Genomic DNA, 23858 nt, shown 5'->3' with positions numbered 1-23858 from the left:
GCCCAGGCCTGCACCCTCAGCTCGCTCAGCCCGCCCAGCTCCCCCCGGACTGCCCTTTTCTCGTCTACGGGACCCAGAGCAAGGGGTGTGAGGGGCACGTTGGACAGCGCTCAGGCTGCGGCCCAGATGGCGGGCCAAAGTGCCCCGGCCACTGTGGGACGCAGCACCTCTGTTCACTGTCCTCCGGGCAGGTGAACGCGTTCTGCAGAGAAGGGAAGTGACGGGGAGCGCCCCCCGGGGGCACCGCTGGGGCGGGGGCGCACGTTCCGGGGACGTCCCACCGAGGCGACCGGCTGAGTGCGCGCAGGACGTGCGGGCCACAAGCTGCCCTGCTCGCCCTCTCCGCGTCGCGCGCGCATCCCACCAACGACCGCGCGACGGGAGCCGCGGGACCCCCGACCCAGTGGCGGCGGCTGCCCAGTGGGGCGTGGGCGTGGTTTCACTCTCAGGGGCGTGGCTTACACCCAGGGGCGGGCCTCCATCCCGGGGCGTGGTTTCACTCTCGGCGTAATTTGCACGCCAGGGGCGTGGCTTCCACCCGGGGTGGAGCCTCGCCGCCCGCCCGCGCCGCTCCCGATTGGCCGGCGGCCGGGGCGGGGCCTCGCCGCCATTGTGGACTACGAGTACTCCCGCCGTCGCTGCCTCGCCATGTCGGGCTCCCCGGTGAAGCGGCAGAGGATGGAGAGCGCGCTGGACCAGCTCAAGCAGTTCACCACCGTGGTGGCCGACACGGGCGACTTCCACGGTGAGGGGCCCCGAGTGTGGACGCCGGCGGAGGCCGTGCCGGGCGCGGGGGAAGGGAGGTCGTGCACGCCGACACGGCCCGCCCCGCTCCGGGCCCCGCCGCCCCGCCGCCCCGCCGCCCCGCTCCGGTCCGCGCGCCCGGGACTGGGGAACACGGGGAACACAGGAGCCCCGGGCGAGGGGACGGAGACGGTGCCCGGGGCGAAAGGGCGCGGGGCGGGGCGCGCAGTGGGGCGCGCAGTCCGAGCCCCGCCCCCGAGCCGGGCGCCCCCGCAGCCGGGGGGGAACCGCCGCGAGTCCCGCGGGGGTCGGCTGGCTGGCGGAGGCTCTGGGTTGCGGGGGGTCCGAGGGGGACCTGGACCCCTGGGGTTGCACTGGGCGGTTTTGCTCAGCTTAGCGAGTGTTGACCGCTGAGCAGGACCCAGAAAGACCAGAACCAGCGCGTGTGACACCGCCTGTTGCACACCTGCGCCCTGCCCGGCGGACAGCGGGACCGTCTGTGGCTGGGTGGGTGGCTGGAAGCCTGTGCGCCCGGGAGCGCAGAGGGTCGTGCTGTCCCGGGTTTGGTCGTTCATTGCCGACACCGGCGGGCGCCCGCTCTGTAAAGGGGTCACGCGGTTAGTCCCCACTCGGTGCCCCGCACAGACTGGAGCAGCCTCCATCCACTCGGTTCTGCTTGGGAAAAGAAGGTCTTCGGGAAGAGCCTGCAGGGCTCTGTGGGTGTGACTGCTCCGGGCACGACAAGGAAGTGACTTGCTCTCTTTTCTGCTTTCTCATGGTGACTTGAGAAACAGGGTGTCATTGCTTTAATAACATTGAGTAAGAGGATTATTCGTCCTTTCAAGACCATTGTTTTTATCTAGCAGAACCTACCGGAATGATTAAGCATATTTGGTGATCAGCTTGGGGCCAGCCCATGGGCGTGCTTGAAGTCTGTTAACCGTCTGACTAGTTCGGGTTCCCCGGGGACCTGGAGCTCCTGCCCCCACCCCAGAAGCCGGGGGGGGGGGGGGGCTCTCCTTTCCATCCTTTGTCGCCAGACCTGGAGGCAGTGACGTTAGTAGGGCAGAGAGCACTGGGACAGTGCCTGCTTTTTTTCACTTCTTAACACTCGGAGTAATTTTTTACTTTGGCTCAGGTGGCAGCCCCGGTCTGTGCTGTTTCCTGCTGGCTAGTCCTGCTGCACCTTCTGGGGACTGCTTCCTTTTTTTTTTGTATTATAAATATTTAAACCCAAGTACTGACAGTTTTTATTTTTTATTTAGTTTTTAATTTTTCCATTGGTTTGAGAGAGCAAGAGAGGAAGGGAGGGGAGAAACGGGAAGCACCAACTCCTAGTTGTGTTTCTCACATGTGCCCTGACCGGGCAAGCCTGGGGTTTGGAACTGGCCACCTCAGCGTTCCAGGTCAACACTCTGTCCATTGCGTCGCCACAGGTCAGGCCAACATTTTTTATTTTTTAATGAGTATTATTAACAACTTTATAAAAATACATTAGTTGATATTGTATATCCATAAATGTTCGCAGGTAGTTGTGGGCCTTCGGTTCCGTGGTCATTTTAGAAGTTTGGGTTCTTACCTTTGTGAGGAGGCAGGGGGTCACGGGCCTCTTTGCACATAGTCAAAGCCACGGGTGCTCTGCCCAGAACAGTGCCCCTTCCTCAGTTTTGCGCTCACTTTAAGGGTCCCTGAACCTGAAGCGCATCTGTTGAATCCCAGGTGGGTCTTTTAATTTTGCTAGAAGTCGACTTTATCGAGGCATAATTCTCTCCAGCGGAAGGCATTGTCTGCCGTGCACCAGCCCTGGGTTTGCACAGCTGTAAGCCCCACTTCAGAGCATGTTTTCCTAGCCCATCCTTTTGAAATAGAGGCTTACGAGAAGGTGCAAGATTGGCCCCAAGTCCAATGCATCTTTGGCCCCGCGCCCTGCAGTGGTGACATCCTGTGTGACCGTGGTATGATGTCAGAACCAGGAACTTGGTACTGGCACCATATTGTTAATGGTCGTGGCCTGGCTCAGTGTGTGCAGGTTTCAACCTGCAGGGGGGGGGGGGCTCTCTGTGGTGAATTTATATCACGTGTAGACTCCTTTTTTTTTTTTTTAAGATTTTATTTCTTGATTTCGAGAGAGGAGAGGGAAAGAAAGGTGGGGGGAGGAGTGGGAGGCATCAACTTGTAGTTGCTGCTTGTACGTCCAAGCCCAGGGTCTTGAACCAGCAACCTTAGCGTTCCAGGTCGACGCTCCAGCCGCTGCACCACCCCAGGTCAGGCGCGTGTAGATTCTTGTGGTACCAGGACAGTTAGGACCCAGCTGTGCCAGGACCACAGCGATCCCCTTGTCTCCTGAGGGCGGCCCCTCCCTGTTCCTGCCAGCCTCTCATCTGTTCTCCATCTCTGCAGTGTTGTCATCAAAAGACACTTTGAAAATAATTGGCCCAATAAACTTACCGAAGCGGCGAGTCCTCTGGCCACTCTGCACTCCCGTGTCCTACTTAGATGGCCTGGTTAGGGAGACACCAGGTTAAGCCCTGCCGGCTTCCTGAGACTCCTAGCTTGGTAACATAAGCAAGAGCTGGGGTGTTAAGGAGAGAGTGGTTTGAAGAAGACAGCTGCTGTGGTTCGCCGTGTCTGGTCCCTGTCCTGGGTGGAGGCAGCCGCTGCCTCCCGCCCACGCGGTGCCTGAGGTCGGCCTCCCAGGGCACCCTCCACCTCTAGCCTGCATCTTGCTGGTCGTTTTATCGTCGTGCAAACAGACGTCCCTGGCCAGGATGGGGAGGGACCCTTGTGTGGAGCGTGGCGGTGCCCTGGCTCTGTGTTGAGGGCCTAGCAGGCCCAGCACAGGGTGCAGGCTGCGAGCAGCCCCCCCTGACTTTCCTCTCTCCGGAACTCTCTCCAGCCATCGATGAGTACAAACCCCAGGATGCCACCACCAACCCGTCCCTGATCTTGGCTGCCGCACAGATGCCCGCCTACCAGGAGCTGGTGGAGGAGGCCATCGCCTACGGCAAGAAGCTGGGCGGGTGAGCACAGCTGTGGGGCTCAGGGGTGTCCGCCGGCCCCAGGCTTGTCCACTCCTCTCCCTTGCTCACTGAACTTGCGTTCCCAGGTGTCTTAGGCTCAGGAAAGCTTTCTTTTCAACGTGTTTGTCTCAGTGTTGCTGAGGTGTGACGTGCGTGAAGCAGGTGTGCAGCCCGGGAGCCTGTGTGCCGAGGACCCGCCACACCGTGCCCCCTCTGCAGGGGCGTCCCAGCCTGGCTGCTCCACCTGCTTTCTGCCATTTGATGCCCTTTCTGTCCATGTCTCCCTCCCCCAATGATTTTTTAAAAAGATTTTTAATTGATTTTAAGAGAGAAAGAAACATGGATTTGCTGTTCCACTGCACGTATGTGTTCATTGGTTGATTGCTGGATGTGTCCAGACCAGGGATCCACCCCACAACCGTACATGTCAGGGTGGTGCTCTAACAACTGAGCTGTGCCTTTGAACAGCTTTATTAGACAGCTTCATCTACTGTCTTAGGTGCACAGTTCAGTTTCTGGTGGTAAATTGATGCTGTGATGCAGCCGTGGGTACAGTCCTGATCCAGAATGTTCCCTGGTTCCTGCTCGTGGTCAGTCCCAGCTCCTCCTTCCGGCCACTGTGCTTGTAGTGGTCTCCACAGACTTGCCTTTGCTGGGTGACATTTTACATTTTCTTCAGGGTGATCACATGGAGCTGAAAAGGTGCCTCCTGGGAGCAGCGGCCCCTGGCGGGGACACTCGGGTGGTATGCAGGTGTCAAGCCCATGCTGCACCCCGAGCCCCCACTGCCTCCACCGTGGACCCCGCCTCAGCCGGCCTCGCCCGTTCCCTTTCCCAGGGTTGGTCTCGTGCCCCCGCCCCCCATAGCAGGGCATCAGCAAGGGCTCGGTGCCCCTGGAATTGGGCAGGTGACATGGTGGTGCCTTTGGTGCTCACAGGCCCAGGCCCTCGCCCTGACCCAGCTGCCCCAACTCGGCCAGGCGGGCCCGACGTCCTGCGTGCAGTGGGCCGGCAGTGACCCTCAGACAGCACAACACCATGCACTTCACTCCTCTGTACAGAAACCTCCAAAGAGATGACTTTCTTCAAGTTCTCAAAGATGGAGAGACTCAGTTTGGGGAGCTGGAAGTTCCAGCGGCAGGTGTGGTGACAGACAGCTGTGCCACAGCGGGCTGTGTGCCCTGAACCGGGCACTTAAAGATTGTTACAGTGGGAAGTTTTCTGATACGTGTATTTTACTGTTAATAAAAAGTATTTTTAAGAAAAATGATGGAGCCTGACCAGGCGTGGCGCATTGGATAGAGGGTCAGACTGGGATGCGGAGGACCCAGGTTCAAAACTCTGAGGTTGCTGGCTTGAGCACAGGCTCACTAGCTTGAGCATGGGGTCACTGGCTTGAGCATGGGATCATAGACGTGACCCCATGGTCACTGGCTTGAGCCCAAAGGTCGCTGGCTTGATCCCAATGTCACTGACTTGAGCAAGGGGTCACTGGTTCACCTGGAGCCCCTGGTCAAGGCACATGTAAGAAAGCAATCAATGAACTATGAAGGTGAGGCAATGAAGAATTGATACTTCTCATCTGTCTCCCTTCCTGTCTGTCTATCCCTATCTGTCCCTCTCTCTGACTCTCTGTCTCTGTGAAATAAAAAGGAAAAAAAAAAATAATGGAATCCTGGATACACCAGGGTTGCGGGTTCTATTCCTGGTCAGGACACATTCAAGAATCAACCAAAGAATGTGTCAAGTGGAACAACAGATCGATGGTCTCCCCTTCCCCCGCCTTCCTTTCTCTTCAAAATCAATTTTTAAAAAATAAAAAGTTGGAATGAAAGAATTCTCACAAAGGAATGGCAGAATTTGCTTTGTAAACCCTGTCCATGTAAGTCCAGCAAGTCACTGCTTTCTCCCTTGGATTTCAGGTCACAGGAGCAGCAGATCGAGAACGCCATTGATAAGCTGTACGTGCTGTTTGGAGCGGAGATACTGAAGAAGATTCCGGGCCGCGTATCCACGGAAGTAGATGCGAGGTGAGGGCGCCGAGCGGGGGCTGCAGTGCCCCAGGCTGAGCCCCCGTGCGCAGTCTGCCTCCCGCCCACCCCACTGAGGAAGGGGGTCGGGACGGGGGTCGCTGCTGGCTGGTTCCGTCCTGGGCGGGCATCCTGGGGGAAGGTGCCCCTCACTGTGGGCCCCGCTCTTCCAGGCTCTCCTTTGACAAGGACGCCATGGTGGCCCGAGCCAGGCGGCTCATTGAGCTCTACAAGGAGGCTGGCATCAGCAAGGACCGGATTCTGATAAAGCTGTCGTCCACCTGGGAAGGGATTCAGGCTGGAAAGTAAGTCTCCCCGTTCCAGGGGGCGGGGCCCACTGTCCAGACGGGGCACCTGACAGAGCCAGTGTGTCCACAGCCAGCTGCCAAGGTCCTGCTCACGGACCCTCAGAAACGAGGGGGACACATGCAGGCGTGTCACGCGCCTGTCCTTCTCATAGTTCAGGACAGCAGATCTGTTTATGCCAAACATGTGCCCCGTGGGGGAGGGGCCTGTGTGAGGACCGGAGTCGGACCCTGTGGTCACCCGCAGCCACACGGAACGGCTGTGACCAGGAGCGACTCCCCACCCCCACCCCCACCCAGCAGCCCACTCCTCCCTTCTCTGCCTGCCGTGGACGTCTCACAGGAAAGGGAGTCCTACGGTGTGTGGCTCCGCACCTGGCGTGCTCAGGCTCACCGTGCTGCAGGGGTCAGGGCTGCGTTCCTTCAAGGCGGAGGCCCCACTGTGCGCACACTCGTGTATTCCTGGGTCTGTGTTCCTTCACGCTTGCGTGGACACGCCGTGGCTCCTGCCTCTGGGCGTACAGATGCTGCTGCTGTGAATACTGGGCACAGAGTTTGGTGTGAATGTGTGTCACTGTGTGGGGCACATGGGTCATCTGGTCACTCACGTCCACCTGCTGGAGGAGCAGCACTGTTTCCTGCAGCTGTGGTACCGTCTGCCAGCTCCCAGTGGGGGTGTGGCTCTTAACCACCCCTCATGGCCACATGCAGAGGCCCTTCTGAACGTGTCTGCTGCCGTGGGAATCTGGCCAGAGGAGCCCAAGCGTGGGTTCAGCTGTGAGCCCACACCCCGGCTCTGTGACAGTGTGGTCAATGCCCTGACCCCAGGACTCAGCCCAGGGTGTTAAGGTGGACTGAGGAGCTTGCCACAGGGTGGCCCAGGGAGGGTGAGAGGGCAGGGGAGCCTGGAACTCCTCGTGAGAGGGCAGGGGAGCCTGGAACTCCTCGTGAGAGGGCAGGACAGCACTGTGGTCAGAAGTGGCATGGCAGTGTCTGCCCCCAGGGAGTTCCGTGCTGGGCAGGACTGGGGTCCCCAGTGCTGGTGGGTGTTGGCCGGAACAGAGTATCTCAGAGGACCTCTGCTGCCTCTGCCCGTCTGGAAATGTGGGTGCTGTCCCCAGGCGGTTCCGTGCTGGGTAGGACTGGGGTCCCCAGCGCTGGTGGGTGTTGGCCTGGACAAACAGAGTATCTCAGGGGACATCTGCTGCCTCTGCCCGTTTGGAAATGTGGGTGCTGCCCCCACAGGGAGCTCGAGGAGCGGCACGGCATCCACTGCAACATGACGCTGCTCTTCTCCTTCGCCCAGGCTGTGGCCTGCGCCGAGGCCGGCGTGACGCTCATCTCCCCCTTTGTGGGGCGCATCCTCGACTGGCACGTGGCCAACACAGACAAGAAGTCGTACGAGCCCCTGGAGGACCCTGGTGAGTGGCCCCCTGAGGTGCCAGGGCAGGTGTGGGATGGGGAGGGCAGTGGGCACAGCACCTACTCTGCCTGGGTCACCTCCAGGTGTGAAGAGCGTCACCAAGATCTACAACTACTACAAGAAGTTCGGCTACAAGACCATCGTCATGGGCGCCTCTTTCCGCAACACGGGCGAGATCAAGGCCCTGGCTGGCTGCGACTTCCTCACCATCTCGCCCAAGCTCCTGGGGGAGCTGCTCAAGGACAGCAGCAAGCTGGCACCCACGCTGTCCGCCAAGGCGGGTACGGCCCTGCCTCGGGGTCACCCGAGGGTGTGGTGAGAGCCAGTGGGGTGGGGGCGGAGTGGGGGCTGCAGGGCTGGGCCAGACTGTGTCGGCCCCCTGCACTGGAAGCTGTCTGCAGGCCAGGAGGGTACAGGGTGGCACACTGGAAGCTGTCCGCAGGCCAGGAGGGTACAGGGCGGCACACTGGAAGCTGTCCGCAGGCCAGGAGGGCACAGGGCGGCACACTGGAAGCTGTCCGCAGGCCAGGAGGGCACAGGGCGGCACACTGGAATCTGTCCGCAGGCCAGGAGGGCACAGGGCGGCACACTGGAAGCTGTCCGCAGGCCAGGAGGGCACAGGGCGGCACACTGGAAGCTGTCCGCAGGCCAGGAGGGCACAGGGCGGCACACTGGAAGCTGTCCGCAGGCCAGGAGGGCACAGGGTGGCACACTGGAAGCTGTCCGCAGGCCAGGAGGGCACAGGGCGGCACACTGGAAGCTGTCCGCAGGCCAGGAGGGCACAGGGTGGCACACTGGAAGCTGTCCGCAGGCCAGGAGGGCACAGGGCGGCAGTGGGCCCAAGGGCGGGATTGTGGGTACGGGTGGACGTGGAGGGCCAGGCTGCCTGTCCCCCCCAGCCCAGGCCAGTGACCTGCAGAAGATCCACCTGGACGAGAAGGCCTTCCGCTGGCTGCACAACGAGGACCAGATGGCTGTGGAGAAGCTCTCGGACGGGATCCGGAAGTTTGCTGCCGACGCCGTGAAGCTGGAGCGGGTGCTGGTGGTGAGTGCTCTGTGGCTGAGCTTGGGCAAGGTTGGCCCTAGGTGTGCCATCCTGAGAGATGGGGCCAGCGCCTGGTGGCTGGTCTGTGGCCTGCCCAGGACCCTGTCCACAGTGTGGACCTGCAGGGGACAGCCTGGCATGCATCTCCTAGCCCCTTTCACTGTCTTTCCAGGAGCGAATGTTCAGCGCAGAAAACGGGAAGTAGTAGCCTGGGCTGCAGACCAGGCCAGCTTTGCATCTGGTGATTGACCACACACGCCTGGTGATGAGTCGTGCGTTTTTTACCAATCGGAACGGGGACCAATCCTAGATTTGATTGTATGTAAATCTTTGCATTGTGCATTAAAGCTTCATGTTTTCTGTGCTGTGCTTCACTGCACCCCTCAGTGGCGTGCCCTTTCGGGCTCCGTGGCTCCAGCCGCCAGCTGCGTGCAACACAGGCAGGCAGTCCACAGCAAGGCGTGAGCTGCCGTCTACCCCGTGCCAGACTGGAGCCTGCCTGAACTCTTCCTGTGCCCAGGTCCCTCAATGGCCCCCTGCCCAGTGCTTTGCAGGCAGGGTTCAGGGATCCCAGATGCCATGACCTGCTGCTTTCCACCAGCGCAGGCTCCTGGTCAGACCAGTAACGCCACCTTGTGGGGACAGCATGCCATGGCCCATCTAAAACAAGCTCTGCGCTAGGGTGGCCCAGTCTGGACTTTGCACCCCACGTGCTACACTGAGAAGGGTGTGGGCTGGTGATGGGTGAACTGACAAGTGGCCCCTCCCACCTTCCCCAGGAACCATCCTCTGTTCTGGACAGAGCTAGGAAGGGTGGGAGAACATAGGATCTAGCTCAGTTACTCCATCTTCCACTTGGTGACAGGGGAATCATTTCAGGGCCCATTAAAGCTGGTGTCACTCGGAGCATAAGTGAGTTCAACTAAGATCACTGGGCCTGTAATCTTCATACAACATCAGGGTGGTTAACTTGCAGACTGGGACAAAGCTTACAGACTTGTCCATGGACTGGCAGTTGAAAACCACTGGTCTAGGTGACCATGCCCAGTCTCCTGATCTGGGAGGCCAGACTGGCCATTCCAGGTCTTTGTGGGTAGCAGACAATGCCCCAGGCACACATAAGAGCCAGCCCACATGGGCTCCTGTTCCTAGTTTGCATAAGACGCCAAGCCAAGGGAACTGCCCTGGGGCAAAGGGAGGCTAACTGCATGTCCAAATGTGGTTGGCAGGGCCCTTGTCCTCACCCGGACCCCACCTCTGCTGGGCCCCCCAGCCGGGCCTGCATGCCTGTCGGACAGGACAGAAGTCCTAGCAGAGCTGTGAGGCTATCAGCAGCACACATCTTTAGGAGTGCCCCCTCCCCCAGGAGCCATCCTGTCCCACCACAAAGAAGTGGGATTTTCTGGACAGTTCCCATACGTGGCCCCACACACGTGGCCCTTTAGATTCTTTCCCTTTGTTTTCAAGGCTCTCACCTGCCACAGGGTGTTATCAGAACCTCATTCTTTTTTTTTTTTTTTTTTACAGAGAGTCAGAGGGATAGACAGGGACAGACAGGAACGGAGAGATGAGAAGCATCAATCATCAGTTTTTCGTTGCAACACCGTAGTTCATTGATTGCTTTCTCATACATGCCTTGACTGGGGGGCGATACAGCAGACCGAGTAACTCCTTGCTCAAGCCAGCAACCTTTGGTCCAAGCTGGTGAGCTTTTTGCTCAAACCATGAGCCCGAGCTCAAGCTGGCGACCTCAGGGTCTTGAACCTGGGTCCCCCACATCTGCCTGGTCAGGCAGAACCTCATTCCTTTTTAGAACCAAATAATACCCCACCACATGGCAACAAGGCTGCCTGTTAAGACTCCATCCTGGGGCTGCAGTTTGTTACTCCTGAGAAAGATGCTGTAGGTTCCTGCACTACGTGTGTGAGGTGGGCACCAGTCTGTTTAAACACCTCTGGGCATGTGGAGAAACCCAGAAGGCATGGGCAGGCAGAACCAGACTCCAGACCCAGCCCTGCCTCCTCCAGCCTCAGGCAGCCCCAGGCCCCAACCAAGTCTTGGACCTGGCACCTCCAGGCTGAGCTGCAGGAAGCAGAGCCTTGGAGCAGAGGCCACCCAGCCGCCTCATCCTTGATCTGAGCACAGAGTAGACAAGGCCGTCAGCAGCCTTCAGCAGGTGTTGACAACTCTTTATGGGTAATACAGATGACACCCCCAGAGCGGGTCTTTTAGGGTTTGTGTAGACAGCGGACACCTTGTGGCGACACCTGCTGTGGGCATAGAGTGGAGAGTCGGGAGCCCTGTTTGGCTTCCCCAGGAGACGCGGACAGGAAAGTGCAGTGTGGAGTGTGAGCTTGGTCCACTGGGCAGACGTTTTTGTCCCTGGGGCTGGATGCAGCAGACCTGGCAAGTCCCGGAGGGGGGGGGAGGGAAGGTAGGGGACACATGATGGAGCCCCACCCCACTGCCAGCCGGGCACCCTGGGGAGTCAGGGTCATCAGGCTGTGCTGGGAGGGAGCGGCTGGAGAGCTGCCCGGCATTCCCCGCAGGGGTTGTCCATGGCCCCAAGAGTGACCTGGGACAGCCACATGCAAGGCCTCCTTCCACGTGGGGCTCCTGCTTGTGACGTGCACCCCGGACCCTCAGAGGAGCTGCCGAGGGGGGGCTGCGTGGTGCTGAGGGGCCCAGTATGCTTGCAGGTCCAGGTCAACAGCGTTTCTCTCCACATCAGGGCTGGGGTGCCACTGCTGTGTCCACTCAGGCCCAGCCCAGCCTGACACGGGGTCACCACCACACTGAAACTATGCACAAGGCAAGGGGTGAAATCAGGGCAGGCCTGGGGTCCAGGCGCTGTGACCACCAGCAGACTCACCCCTTCACCTTCGACCCAGCCAGTGGCCCTTCCCCACAGCCAACCCACATCCAGAGGGCTAGGGGCAGCCGACCAGGGTGGACACGACCTCCCCTCACCGGAGCCGGTTCTGGTACCCCTCCCTGTCACTGCCCAGTGGCACAATCATCCTGCCTCCTAGGGGGGCTGGCCCCTGCTCCCCACCTGGGCGCCCAGGGAAACACCCAGTGTGGCCCAGAAGGACCAGAGGGGCCACGACCCTGCCCCCCCCACACCCCCCAGGGAACCCACAGCTGACTCGCTGGGTACTGACTCCATGGACGGCTCAACATGGATCTGAGCCCGGCCTGCTGGCCAGTGCAGCACCCTCAGCCCTCCCCACCTACAGGGCCTGTCACCCCTCAGGGCTGGCTCCTGAAGGCCTCTGCGTCCCACAGGTCTGGCTGGGACATGAAGTCACTCAGGAACTGTCACAGGCCTGAGTAGTCCAGCAGCGTCTGGGGACACCTGGGCCATCTGAGGGTGGTGGTGTCCACTGGCAGGTGGGCAGACCGGGGGGGGGGGGGCTGTGTCACTTCCTGTAGGACAAACAGCAGGTCACGGCTCAGGCATCAGCACCAGACCTCGCAGGGAATGCAGCCCAGCAAGGGGGCTGGTCCCAAGTCAAGACCCCGCCCCTCACCAGACCCCGCCCCTCACCGGCTGCCGCAGAGGAAGAGCAGGTTCTGCACAGCAGGGACAGTCGAGCTGGCGTTCTGGCCCGTGACCAGGTGGCGGTCCAGCACCACGTGCACTGCGTCAGGCTCACTGGCTGCAGGGGACCCGAGGGCACAGGCCTCAGGTGCTGCCACCTGCTGGCAGGGTCCCCGACCCACCCACACCCGCCCCCTCTGGGCTGTGCGTTCCAGGGATACTCTGGTCAGCAAGTAGGTCAGCCTGGCCAGTGTGTGCCCCTCCCATCCCGCCCAGCTCACCACTGAAGCTGGCGCCTGCGTCCTTCACAAAGTCCTCCACGATGAGGGGCAGGTGGGCAAAGCCAGGTGCCCTGACCAGCTCGTACACAGAGGGCTGTGAAGAAAGAGCACCAGCCTCGGAGTCAGGCAGGTACCAACCAGAGCAGGGGACCGTGCCCACTGTGCCCACCACGTGGGGGTGGGGGTGTCTGTCACTACTCCAAGACTCGGACCCCAGCGTGAGGCCCTCCCACTGTGGGACTTCCAAGGGTGACAAGCCCATGGTGGGGGGAGGGCTGACAGCTACCCTTCCCTCACACCAGAGCACGTGGCTGACCAGAATGAGCCGAACCCCTCAGGGGGAGGAACACAGCCCTGCAGCATGTGGCGTGGGGCAGGTGGCCGCAGAAGCACTGAGGAGTTCCCTGTGCCCCTCTCCTGGACCTGAACCTTGGACCAGGCCAGCCCCATCCAGCCCGTTCAGCCGCCAACAGCCAGGGCTCAGCCTTTGCCACATGGACACCCCCCCCCCTTAGAGCTGCCCCTGGACCTTCCCTTGGGTCTGTTCCCTGTGAATGCTAGACCGGTCCATGCTGTCCTGGCTCCCCAATCCAGCCAAGCCTTCTGCCCCGATGGTACCTCCTGGTCGGGCACAAACCAAGCTGGCCCAACCCTCACTCTTCACCATGTCCACAGACAGCTCAGCAAACCTGGGCTGCATGGGGTAGGGAGGGCAGAGTGCCAGTCCGCACCCACGGCCTGAGTGGGGCCCTCCCAGGGTGTCGGCAGGGAGAGGGCTGAGGAGACAGCAGACAGCAAACAGCTACAAACCTGCTGCCCTCTGGACAGATGACTGTCACCCCGACAGAGGGGACTGCGCCCCCCACAGGGTCCCAGACACGCCCATGACTTCAGGCCTGCTCCTTGCCTGGGCTGCACTCACCCCCGTCACACTGTAGCCTTGGAAGACCCAGGACCTGTCTTCATTGGTGGCACAACACAGGGCCGCGACACCATGGCCAATGGCGCAGATGGGCTCTGAAACCAGCAAGCAAGGCAGGCCTGAGGCCCTCGAGTGGCCCGGCCTCTGCCCGCTCCCAACACCCTGCACAGCAGACCTCCTGGAGGTAGCTGTCCCCCCGCCCTCCACCCCAGCCCCAGGAGACGGGGCGAGCTGCTGCTTTTTGAACAGGCAGCTTCTGGCTACAACCTCAAGTTCTGGTGGCTGAGAAACAGGTGCAACAAGGAGTCAGGAGACCACAGTGGGTCTATCTGCCAACCCAGGTGCACTCCTCACCCAGGTCCCTGCTGCCTGGACGGACCTCGGACGCCAAGGGTCTCACAGCACAACCATCACTGAGTGGCAGCCCACCTGGAGACGTCCCTGCTCCTGACTGGAGTGGGCAGGGTGCCCAGCCCTCCCTCTGTCCCTCAGGGCCTCCGGAGGCAGTGCGGCCACCCTGCCAAGCACTCGCCTTGGCTCCGAGCCTCCCCCCCAGAAGGCTGCCTGGCACAAGTGCATTCCCACGCTTGAGGTGGCCAGGAACAACCGCTGCCTGTCCCGGCGGTGCTGGGGGCAGGAGGCCCCGTTCTCACCGACAAAGGACACTGTGTGGAGCCCGGGTTTCTGTCTGCTGGTCCCTACTGAGTGTCCCACCCCTGCCCAGCAGACACGCTCATCACGGCCCAGGGCTGACCGGGGCAGCAGGCCAGGTCTTCACAGAGTGGCCTTTCTCCCAGCCCCTGCTGGCCTCGGCCCCGAGCCTGGACACCGTGCTTTCCCACCGGGAACACAGCCAGCATCCTGCCTGCTCACCTTGGAGGCACAGGCACAGCCACCAGCCTGAGGGGCCAGGCAGAGGGCCCATGCGGCGCTGACCAAAGGGCAGGGGGCAGAGGTGCCCCACTCCCGTGTGTGTGACAGCTGAGTAAACTTGTCCCCTCACGAGTCAAAACCACTGAAGCTCTTTACATCTGAAGTGACCAAGGTTTCCAGCTGCCAGACCTGACCCTGCCTCCACCGCCGCCCCTGCTCCCCTCCCTGTTGGCAGAGCCCCCCCCACAGCCCCAGGCCCAGGTATCACGCACTGCTCTCGGTGCGGAAGTGCTGCAGGATGCGGGCCAGGGACCCGCTACTGGTCAGGTCGGCCAGGGCTCCGGGACAGCTGGGAATCAGGAGCGCGTGGTACCGGGCACCTGGGCGAGACGACAGGCCAGTCAGTCCTCTCTGCTCCTGCCGCCAGATGCCATCCGTTGTCACTCTCCCAACCCCAGCTAAGGCTCCCAACGCCCTTGCTCCACTCTGCTGCCCGTAACTCCACGACTCCCTGGATGGAGCTGGGAACCCGGGCCCAGGAGGTGGGCTCCACTCTGCTGCCCGTAACTCCACGACTCCCTGGATGGAGCTGGGAACCCGGGCCCAGGAGGTGGGCTCCACTCTGCTGCCCGTAACTCCACGACTCCCTGGATGGAGCTGGGAACCCGGGCCCAGGAGGTGGGACAGTCACCGTGCTCGGCTGCGAGCCCCACGGAACTCCAGGAGCAGAGGGAGGGAGGGCTGTGGGGGCCACACACCCACCTGGCACCCAACCCACGAGGGCCGGCTCACCGTCGATGGACTCGAGCTTGGCGGGGCTGGCGTAGGCCTTGAGGCGGAAGTCCTGCACCCAGCGTGCGTTGCTCTCGCTCACGTCCACAAAGTCCATGGGCTTCCCCTGCCAGAGCCCCGAGGGCACAAGTTGGTGCAGCACCTTGCTGGCTCACAGGGATGCTCAGAAAGGCTGATGGGGGCCAGAGACTGATGACAGCCCCTCGGGACTTAGGGACCCACAGCCCAGCCCCGTCACCAGGGCTCAGAGCAGCCCGAGCGCCATCTCCACTCCACCCGCCCCTGCTGGTCCTCAGTCTCCCGCCTATAAAGTACCAGCAACTGTCCCACCACTTCAAGGGTGATACTGGAAATGCACAAAGTGACAAACATGTCACATCGCTCCTGTGACCCCTGGGTCCCCTGCCATCAGAGCTGCAAACCCTCCCAGTGGAAGGTCTGCACCACCCTTGCTCTCGTGGGCAGACACAGACCCATATTGACAAGGTCTCCCTCACCACGGACGGGTCCAGAACCTGATGATGCCAACGGGCTCTTGGCCCCTCAGTCCAACAAGCCAGCTCGCTCAGGGTCACAGCCTCCTCAGGCTTGCTAGGTCTTCTGGGAGCCACAGCACCCTCCTGGCTTCACCCCCAGAAAGGGAGGAGGGCAGACTTACCCCAGGGGTGGCCACCTGCAAGTTGAAGGTGGCGCTGGCCAGCGTGAAGCAGTGGAGGAAGGACTGGGCTGACACTCCTGCAAAGGCCACACAGGGACAGAGTGCAGGGTGAGACAACCCCCACCCCACCCCCGCCAGGAAGCTTCCTGGCCCCGCAACCACCCTGAGGAGCAGCCTCTCCCCCCGCCACCCTACCCCAGGGCCACACCTGTCCCTCATCTCCCTCTGTGGGCTCTCTCCCCAGCCTGGCCCTAGGGGCCTTCCAAAAGGCAGACCCCAATGCGTGGCTCCCTTACACTCGGCTCCTCCGCTCACTAAACCAACAAGGACTGTGCTCCTGTGAGCTAGGCCAGGGAGAAGGGGACTGAGCCCCTCTCATTCCATCAGGGAGGGCAGCCGGGAGCAGAGCTGCTATCCTTGGAGGCAGGGCTCCAGCTCCTGTCCCAGGATGGCGGGTGCCTCCCCAGCCCTCCACAGGGGCCAGGACACTGTCTCAGCCCCTCCCTCACAAAGTCACAAGGGCTCCTGAATCCCAACAGGCTCCCCGCCCTCTTCTGCCCACAGCCAGTCCAGAAGGCTCCCTGGCTGCTAGGGACTGCAGTCCCACCAAGGACGTCTACTGCTAAAAAAGCTTGATCCACATCCTTCTACCTTTATTTTAATCCTGGGACCCAACCCCTAAACTTCATCTTCATCTTAATTCATCCTTATAAATTAGTACACGTTCATGCGTTGAGGAAAAACAATCTTTCCAAATCATGCCGCCCCCCCAACTGTGTCAGACGCTGCCTCCCCAGTTCCTCCAACCCCTGCTCCTCCATCCCCACCTACTTCATCCCAGGGCCCAGAAGGGACTACGCAGAGCCCGCTGGTCCTGCCCACAGAGCTTAGTGGTCTTTCAGAGATGTGCCCCCACTCCACATCCCCTTCTCCTGGCACAGCCGAGCTGGTACAGCCCTTCCCCCTCATCCTGCTCCAACCAGCCACCTCTAGAGGTATCCCTAACCTGTCTCCCCAGGACTGAACCCCTCTCTTTTTTTCTTTTATTTTTTTTTAAAGGTTTTTTTTTTTTTTTATTTTTTATTTATTCATTTTAGAGAGGAAAGGGAAAGACAGAGAGAGAGAGAGGAGAGAGACAGAGAGAGAGAGAAGGGGGGAGGAGCTGGAAGCATCAACTCCCATATGTGCCTTGACCAGGCAAGCCCAGGGTTTCGAACCGGCAACCTCAGCATTTCCCTCTCTTTTTTTCTAAAGGTTTTATTTATTCACTTTTAGAGAGGGGAAAGGGAGAGAGAAGGGGGGAGGAGCAGAAAGCAACAACTCTCACATATGTCTTGACCAGGCAAGCCCGGGGGTTTTGAACTAGTGACCTCAGCATTCCAGGATGACGTTTTACTCACTGCACCACCCCAGGTCAGGCTGAACCCCACTCTCGGTGGTTCCTCCTACCCTTGAACTCCCCATGGGGGTGGGGGTAAGACCCTAGCTGGCTCCTCCTGCCCTCACTCTGGGCACACACCATTCAGGCCCCGGGGCCTCGGCATACTGGTGATCCTGTGACCTGCAGTCCCCTCTCCCTGGCCCACCTGAGCAGATACAGAAGTTGAGCACACCAGGCTGCACAGCCAGACCCCCCACCTGCCTGCGATGTGACCTTGGACTCATCACTTCCCTCTGTGAGGGGGGAAATGACCTTATCAGTTCCATTTCTTCCCTGGCGGCCCTCCGCCCCTTCAGACGCCGAGTGAGGGTCAGTGCCAGCGTCAGTAGCCCCCAGGGAGCCCCACGCCTGCCTCCTCTGGTATCTTGAGCACTTGGCAGTGCCCGGGAGCAGGGGGTCTTTTGCCCCCGTGGGGCACCAGCTCAGTCCTGGTCTTCCTAGGTGGGTGCCAGGTTGGCCGGCAGAAGTGTGGGTGTCGAGGAGCTCAGGCTCCTTCCTGACCCACCTGCTCAGGAAGGCCCACGCTCCCACCCCCAGGCCAGGGCCGTCGGAGCCCCCAGGCCAGGGCCGTCGGAGCCCCCACGTCCGGGGTGCACCCACTGCCCCTCACCCCGCCCTGCCTCCCTGTCCTGTCCTGTCCCTGAGGGCGGGCGGCCACCCCCGGCACACGGTGCAGGAAGCCATCCCGGGATCCCGCCTCCTCGGACACCCAGCGCGGCGCCAGACCCCGGACACCTCCGGGCTGCGCGCCCCGGACGGCACGTTCAGAGCGGCGGCTGCACCGCTCGGAGGGGGCGGGCCTCCCGCCACGGGCGCGCTCGACGCCGCAGGTGCGTTTGCCGCCCTGCCATCCACCCACGCGGTACCTCCCCCACCCTCCGCGCGAGCCTCACCCTCGGCCGCGCCGCTGGCCACAAGGAGGCAGGCGGGCCGGCTGGGGAGCCGCTCGGAAGCCATAGCCCCGACTGCAGTCGGCGCGATCTGCGCCTGCGCGGAGCGTGCGTGCGCGCGCGCGTGCCTGGCTCAGGGAGCGCCGGTCACGTGCCACGGCGGCCTGGGAGCGGGGCCAGCAGAGGCGCTGAGCGCATGCGCCGTCTCCCCTCCCGCCCCCTCCCTGCTGTTGCCCTGGACACCTTCAGCGGGGTGCCCCGCGGGGCCTGCGGAGAGCCCTGAGCTTGGCTGCAGGGCTGCGGGAGACAGTGTTCCGTTGGGCGGACCCTCCCCGGCCCCGTTCCTGCCTTTTACCTTGTCCTTTCCCAGGCGACGGGCACTTCCCCCCTGCTCCAGGCGAGGGGAGACTTGGAGGAAGAAAGGGAAGCAGGAGGGAAGACAGTGGACCAAGGCCCCTTCCCCCTGCGGATGCAGGCATTGAACTTGCGACCCCTCAGGGCCCGGTGCCGCGCTGGGACGCGGGGGCCAAAGCGCCGGCCGATGGGGCTCGTGTCCTGGGGATGGCAGACCATGGGTTTTTGGGAGAAAACCGCACAGTTGTTGGTTAAGAGGGCGAGAGGAGCGCTGAGGAGCAGGAAGGCTGGAGGCTCCTACAGAGGTGTTATGCCCGAGACCAGGGAAGGGTCTGCAGGTGTCCCTGGAGGTGGAGGCCAGGGGGCGGGTTCTGCCCCACCAGGACGGTTGGGGAAAGACAGAGTGGCCAGGGTCACTGGGGTTCAGCTAAGCTCCTGGGAGGATGGGGGTGGCATTTCCTGAGTTGGGGGTGCTGAGTTAGGTGAGGAAAGTCAACGGTGCTGTTGGGCCACTCTGCATTTTTTTTTTTTAATCGCGGACTGTCCAGAAGGCAGTCGAGTAGGGGTGTTCCCATGGGTTCTCAGTGGATGGCGGGTGCTCTTTAAGGCCTGGGCTGGAGAGAAGGGAGGTTCATGGAGGCGCTTAGGTCCAAGCTGGTGTTAAGAGAGTGTTAAAACTGCCCCTTGGACCCCACAAGGATATCCCCCCCCCCAACACTGGTGTGGAGTGGCTCGGGAACCTTTGTCATGGTTGGAAACTGCCAATGTGAGCAAGTCTAGGCTGAGGCACCTCTCCTGGGCACTCCCTGCCTCCACAACACTGGCCCGCCCTCTGCCCAGCCCAGCCCAGCCCCACGCTCCCTTGGACCCTGACCGCCCACCCGAGGCAACCAGGAGCACATGGCCCTCACCCCTTGCAGAACCTTCCTGAAATAGGAGGGCTCCTGGCACTGGCAAGGTGTCAGGGTGGGGGACAGGTGGGAAACTTAGTGCCTGTGTTGGGTAGGTGGAGGAGTTCAGATGGAGACTAGTTGATCTGAGGTCAGACCACAGCCTGGACCTAGCCAATCAAGAGCTTTCTGGGTCTAGGGAGGGATGCCCTCCCCACCATGCAAGTCCATGGGTGTCAGACCCAGGAGCTAGAGGGGCTGTGTTGGAGGTGGACCCTGCTGGCCCAGCCCCACCTATACCACCCCAGGGTGTCCCTAAGGCACCCGGGCACAGGTGCAAGTCCTGGTGGGGAAGCTCTTGAGTTTCCAGGTGCCCACCTGCCTCCGGCCGCATAGGGACTCATTAAGTCGAGTCCTTTCTCTGTCTCTAAGGAAGAGGATGGAGGAGGAAGCCTGGCTGGTTGTAACACTGTGGTGAGGCTAGTGTGTGCATGTGCACCTGTGCTCACAGGGCGTACACCTGGGGTCTTGCAGGGTACCTGGCAGGCGGGCTCACACGCGTGAGCAGGGAGAACAGACGCCCAAGGCCAGGTCTCCTGGGCGTGCATCATCTTTGGTCTGCGTCTCCTGTGTGCACATGACCCCGTCCAGGTCAGCACGTTTGGATGTGTGGGCAGGCCTGTGAAGATGTGGCCTCACGAGCTGCTGACCTCCAGTTTCTCAGTCAGACAGACCTGCTCCCTTCCTTGGTGATACCCTCCTTTCCAGAGCACCACTGGGCCGAAGACACCGGACAGAGATGTGTAGGTACACCACGACCAGTCACTGGGATGCAGGGAACCTGTCTCTGCCGGGTGCTGGGACCAGGTGAGAGGTCAGGGATCCAAGGAGGTGGGTGGAAGTCAGAGAGGGCAGGGTGAGACTCTGGAGCAGAGAGTCACCAAGCACCTCTGCCCCGATGGAGGAAGGGAGGTTCTGAAACTCCTTACCCAGCCCCTGCCCATATCTGGGGGAGGACGGAGTCTCAAGGTATTGGCTAGCCCTGCTCCCTAGATACACCAAGAATGCGTTCCAGGGTGGGGTCCCCAAAGAGGAGTTGTATACTCTTAGGGGTAGGAGAGGTGCCAGAGAGGAGAACAGAGAGTGGCCCTACACATGCACCTTCTTCATTCCCGTGCACAACAGCTGTGCCGCAGAGCCCGCCTGCGGCATGACGCATTAACCCAAGGGGCACCCACGACGCTGGCGCTCAGACTGCAGAGGCTGAGAGTGGGGGTCTCCAGGGAGCCCACGTGGAGCCCTGGCGGGAGCAGGGCCGCCCTTAGACAGCGTCCCGGAGATGCTGCTACTCACCTGAGTTCCTGCCTCCCAGACGTCCGTGTCTGGTTTGCATTGACAGCGTGCACTTTTAAAAAAAGTTATTGCTTGATTTTATTTTACTTATTTATTTTTTTAAAGAGAGTTTATTTTTTTTTTTTTTTGTGGCAGAGACAGAGAGAGGAACAGATGGGGACAGACAGACAGAAAGGGAGAGAGGTGAGAAACATCAATTCTTTTTTGCGGCTCCTTAGTTGTTCATTGATTGATTTCTCATATGTACCTTGACTGGGGGGCTACAGCAGACCGAGTGACCCCTTGCTTGAGCCAGCGACCTTGGGCTCAAGCTGGTGAGCCTTGCTCAAACCAGATGAGTCCATGCTCAAGCTGGCGAACTCGGGGTCTCGAACCTGGGTCCTCCGCATCCCAGTCCGATGCTCTATCCACTGTGCCACCGCCTGGTCAGGCTTGATTTTATTATTTTATTATTATTATTATTGATTTTAGGGGGAGAGAGAGAGAGAGATGGGAACATTGACCTGTTCCTGTATGTGCCCTGACCAGGGATTGAACCGGCAACATTTGTGTATCAGGATGATGCTCTACCCAACCAAAGCTATCTGGCCAGGGCTACTGTGCACTTTTTTGTGTGTGTGTGAGAGAGACAGAGAGAGGAACAGCCAGACAGGAAGGGTGAGAGATGAGAAGCATCAATTCTTTGTTGCAGCACCTCAGTTGTTTATCCATTGCTTTCTCATATGTGCCTTGACTAGGGGGCTCCAGCAGACCAAGTGACCCCTTGCTCAAGCCAGTGACCTTAGGCCTCAAACCAGCGACCTTTGGGCTCAGGCCAATGACCGTGGTGTCATGTCTACGATCCACACTCAAGCCCAATGAGCCCGCGCTCAAGCCAGCGACCTCTGGGTTTCGAACCTGCGTCCTCTACATCCCAGGCGGACGCTCTATCCCCTGCACCACTGCCTGCTCAGGCAAGTTTGCACCTTTTATACCCTGAATTCCTTTTGTATCTGGTACTTTGTTTTAGACCTTAAAAGCAGTTCTGTAGTAAAAAAATAATTCAAAGGAGCCCTGGGTGTCTCCGAGAGTGTTTTTTGTGTCGGGAGGGTCCCTACGTTACTCAGGCTGAAGGAGCCAACACAAGAGGCTGACCCGCAGAGCCCAGGGCCTCCGCTCCGTGCTGCTGACTTGCCTGATGGAGAGGCAGTCAGGGAGTGTGTGGGAAATGAAAAGGAAACAAAGAAGCAGGAGGTCATTACAAAGCTCCCAGGCATCGACACAGTGAGGCTTTGTGGGGGATCGTCCACTTCCTGAGGCTGGGCCATCCCATCTGCTGAGAAGAAAGAACTGGTCTCCAGCTTGCTCCACACACAAACCCGACGTCCGGATGGATTACAGTCGTACATGTGAGCCACTGCCAAGAATATCAGACGAGAGCAAGGGAGAGCGTCCTTCCAGCCAAGCTGCAGCAGCTTACTCAGTATAGGGAACGAAGTCGATGGGCGGTCAACGTGAGATTCTAGAACTTCGGTCCTCGGGACACAGCGTGGGAGAGGCCAGCCAGCCCAGGAGCGACCCCGTACTGACAATGCGGCAAAGGCTTAGTATGCAAAACACACAAAGAAGTCCTACAAAGCAGCGAGAAGACGCCCTTCATTCCATCCACGAATCGTGGACAAAGAGTGCCAACAGAAGTCACCGAAGGGCAGAAACCCAAGAAGCCGGAGCCTTGTGCGGAGAAGCCGGTCTAGTCAGCCCAAAGGAACACACCGGGAGAGCACGGCCACCCCCCCCCCCTGCACGGGCTGGCAAGATCCACGGTGCTTCAGAACCCCAGGGTGAGGGCAGTGGCACCCTCCCGGCTGACCCCCTGGCACGAGACAGGCGGCAGAGTCAGACACGCCGCCTGGCCATCGGCAGGTGCACCCCCAACACCTGTGACAACAGGGTCTTGAGCAGACACACGGGCACCCATGTCAACAGCAGCACCAGTCACCACGGCAAACGAGTGGGAGCAGCCCAACTGTCCACAGACAGACGGACGGACAGAGGAGGTGGACACAGAAGGTGATCCCCCCGCACAATGGAGTACTTACTATTCAGCCGGAAAACGGGCGGAAATCCTGACACCTGCTACAACGTGGCAAAGACCTGAGGACTGGATGCTGAGCGAAATAAGACTCACAACCAAAGGACAGATGCCATGTGACTCCCCTTGGGGGTTCCTTAGAGGAGTCAGATTCATTGAGACAGAAAGTAGGACCGGGGGTGCCAGGGGCCGGGTCTCAGTTTGGTAAAATGAGAGTCTTGGAGTGTGAATGTACTTCGTGCCACTGAGCTGTGCACTTAAAATGGTAAAGATGATATATTGTATGTTCTGCGTCATTTACCACCAAAAAAAAAAAAAAAAAAAAAGTGAGCACAGTACACACACCCGAGGCATGGGGCACATAGGGCTTTCCAGGGGTCTTCACAAGTGCTGTGTCTAAAGTTGCAAAAAAATTGAAACCACCGCAACACCTTCATAGGTAATCAATGAACAGAAGGAGGAGGCATTGTGGGTGGAACATCTCGGTGTCCAAAGGACCAACCGAGCAAGATGACAGAGCCCCGCCTCACAGTCGTCACCTCAGCGCCTTCCCCAGGTCTCCTAAAATGTCAGAAGGGTTCGTTTACTTTTACTTCTTTGTGTGTGGCAGAGAGAGAAACAGGCACAGACAGGAAGGGAGAGAGATGAGAGAAGTATCAGTTCTTTGTTGCGGTTCCTTAGATGTTCATTGATTGCTTTCTCATATGTGCCTTGACTGGGGGGCTCCAGCAGACCGAGTGACCCCCTTGCTCAAGCCAGCGACCTTGGGCTCAAGCTGGCAATCCTCACTCAAACCGGCGTCCTCGGAGTCTTGAACCTGGGTCCTCTGCGTCCCAGTCCAACGCTCTATCCACTGCGCCACCGCCTGATCAGGCAGTTTATTTTTAAGGTGCCAGCCACAGAATAGAGAATGGGACGCTGACTGGGCTGAGTGGGCCACCTGGTGCCTGGGTGGGTGGGCTGGAAACTGGAGGGGTGGGCAGTGTCAGCCTCAGCCGGGTGGCTTGGGGGCACCAGGAGCTAGGGAGCACAGCAGTGGTCAGGAGGAGAGTGCCACAGGGACAGGCCTGGGCGAGGGCATCAGGGGTTTGGGGATGTTCACAAAGAATTTATCTGGGCCTGCGAGGTGGGTGCACTGACAGTGTATGCCACTCTGGGAGGGTGGGTAGGGGAGGCCCAGAGGGAAGGAGGTGCTACCCCCAATCATAGCCTCTTAAAGAAG

The 23858-nt window shown here is 60.2% G+C and overlaps 2 protein-coding genes and 1 long non-coding RNA gene across 4 annotated transcripts; 1 reads left to right on the top strand and 2 right to left on the bottom strand.

The window, feature by feature from the left end:
* Nucleotides 1-584: 584 nt before the first annotated feature.
* Nucleotides 585-8927, top strand: TALDO1 (transaldolase 1). The gene is made up of 8 exons (XM_066252435.1): nt 585-745; nt 3641-3764; nt 5687-5794; nt 5968-6099; nt 7345-7520; nt 7606-7803; nt 8422-8567; nt 8740-8927. Exons 1-8 carry the CDS (start codon nt 649-651, stop codon nt 8770-8772), a joined length of 1014 nt encoding a protein of 337 aa, XP_066108532.1. The 5' UTR covers nt 585-648; the 3' UTR covers nt 8773-8927.
* Nucleotides 6828-7335, bottom strand: LOC136319098 (uncharacterized). Its single transcript, XR_010728180.1, has 2 exons — nt 7067-7335; nt 6828-7034 (listed from the first exon to the last, which is right to left on the bottom strand). It is a non-coding gene; the product is annotated as an uncharacterized lncRNA (long non-coding RNA).
* A 1814-nt stretch (nt 8928-10741) lies between the features above and the next one.
* Nucleotides 10742-18070, bottom strand: GATD1 (glutamine amidotransferase class 1 domain containing 1). Of its 2 annotated transcripts, XM_066252436.1 has the most exons (8): nt 17972-18070; nt 15638-15714; nt 14980-15085; nt 14460-14567; nt 13315-13409; nt 12393-12486; nt 12118-12229; nt 10742-11996 (listed from the first exon to the last, which is right to left on the bottom strand). In XM_066252436.1, the coding sequence occupies exons 1-8, from the start codon at nt 18033-18035 to the stop codon at nt 11990-11992; spliced, it is 663 nt and encodes a 220-aa protein (XP_066108533.1). In that variant the 5' UTR covers nt 18036-18070; the 3' UTR covers nt 10742-11989. The 2 variants fall into 2 exon arrangements, with proteins under 2 accessions (XP_066108533.1, XP_066108534.1); XM_066252437.1 differs by lacking the exon at nt 10742-11996 and having other exon boundaries at nt 12114-12229.
* Nucleotides 18071-23858: the final 5788 nt, after the last annotated feature.

This window comes from Saccopteryx bilineata, chromosome 1 (assembly GCF_036850765.1).
Source record: "Saccopteryx bilineata isolate mSacBil1 chromosome 1, mSacBil1_pri_phased_curated, whole genome shotgun sequence".
NCBI lineage: Eukaryota > Metazoa > Chordata > Mammalia > Chiroptera > Emballonuridae > Saccopteryx > Saccopteryx bilineata.
The sequence above is the reverse complement of the archived record's forward strand: the minus strand, read 5'-3'. Positions and strand labels throughout refer to the sequence as shown.

Coding starts and splice junctions, on each gene's coding strand:
- TALDO1 (XM_066252435.1), top strand. CDS start 649: ATGTCGGGCTCCCCGGTGAAGCGGCAGAGGATGGAGAGCGCGCTGGAC. Junction 3,765..5,686: donor TACGGCAAGAAGCTGGGCGG/GTGAGCACAGCT, acceptor CTTGGATTTCAG/GTCACAGGAGCAGCAGATCG. Junction 8,568..8,739: donor AGCTGGAGCGGGTGCTGGTG/GTGAGTGCTCTG, acceptor CTGTCTTTCCAG/GAGCGAATGTTCAGCGCAGA.
- GATD1 (XM_066252436.1), bottom strand. CDS start 18,035: ATGGCTTCCGAGCGGCTCCCCAGCCGGCCCGCCTGCCTCCTTGTGGCC. Junction 13,410..14,459: donor GCACTTCCGCACCGAGAGCA/GTGCGTGATACC, acceptor TGCTGGTTTCAG/AGCCCATCTGCGCCATTGGC. Junction 12,487..13,314: donor AAGGCTACAGTGTGACGGGG/GTGAGTGCAGCC, acceptor CTTTCTTCACAG/CCCTCTGTGTACGAGCTGGT.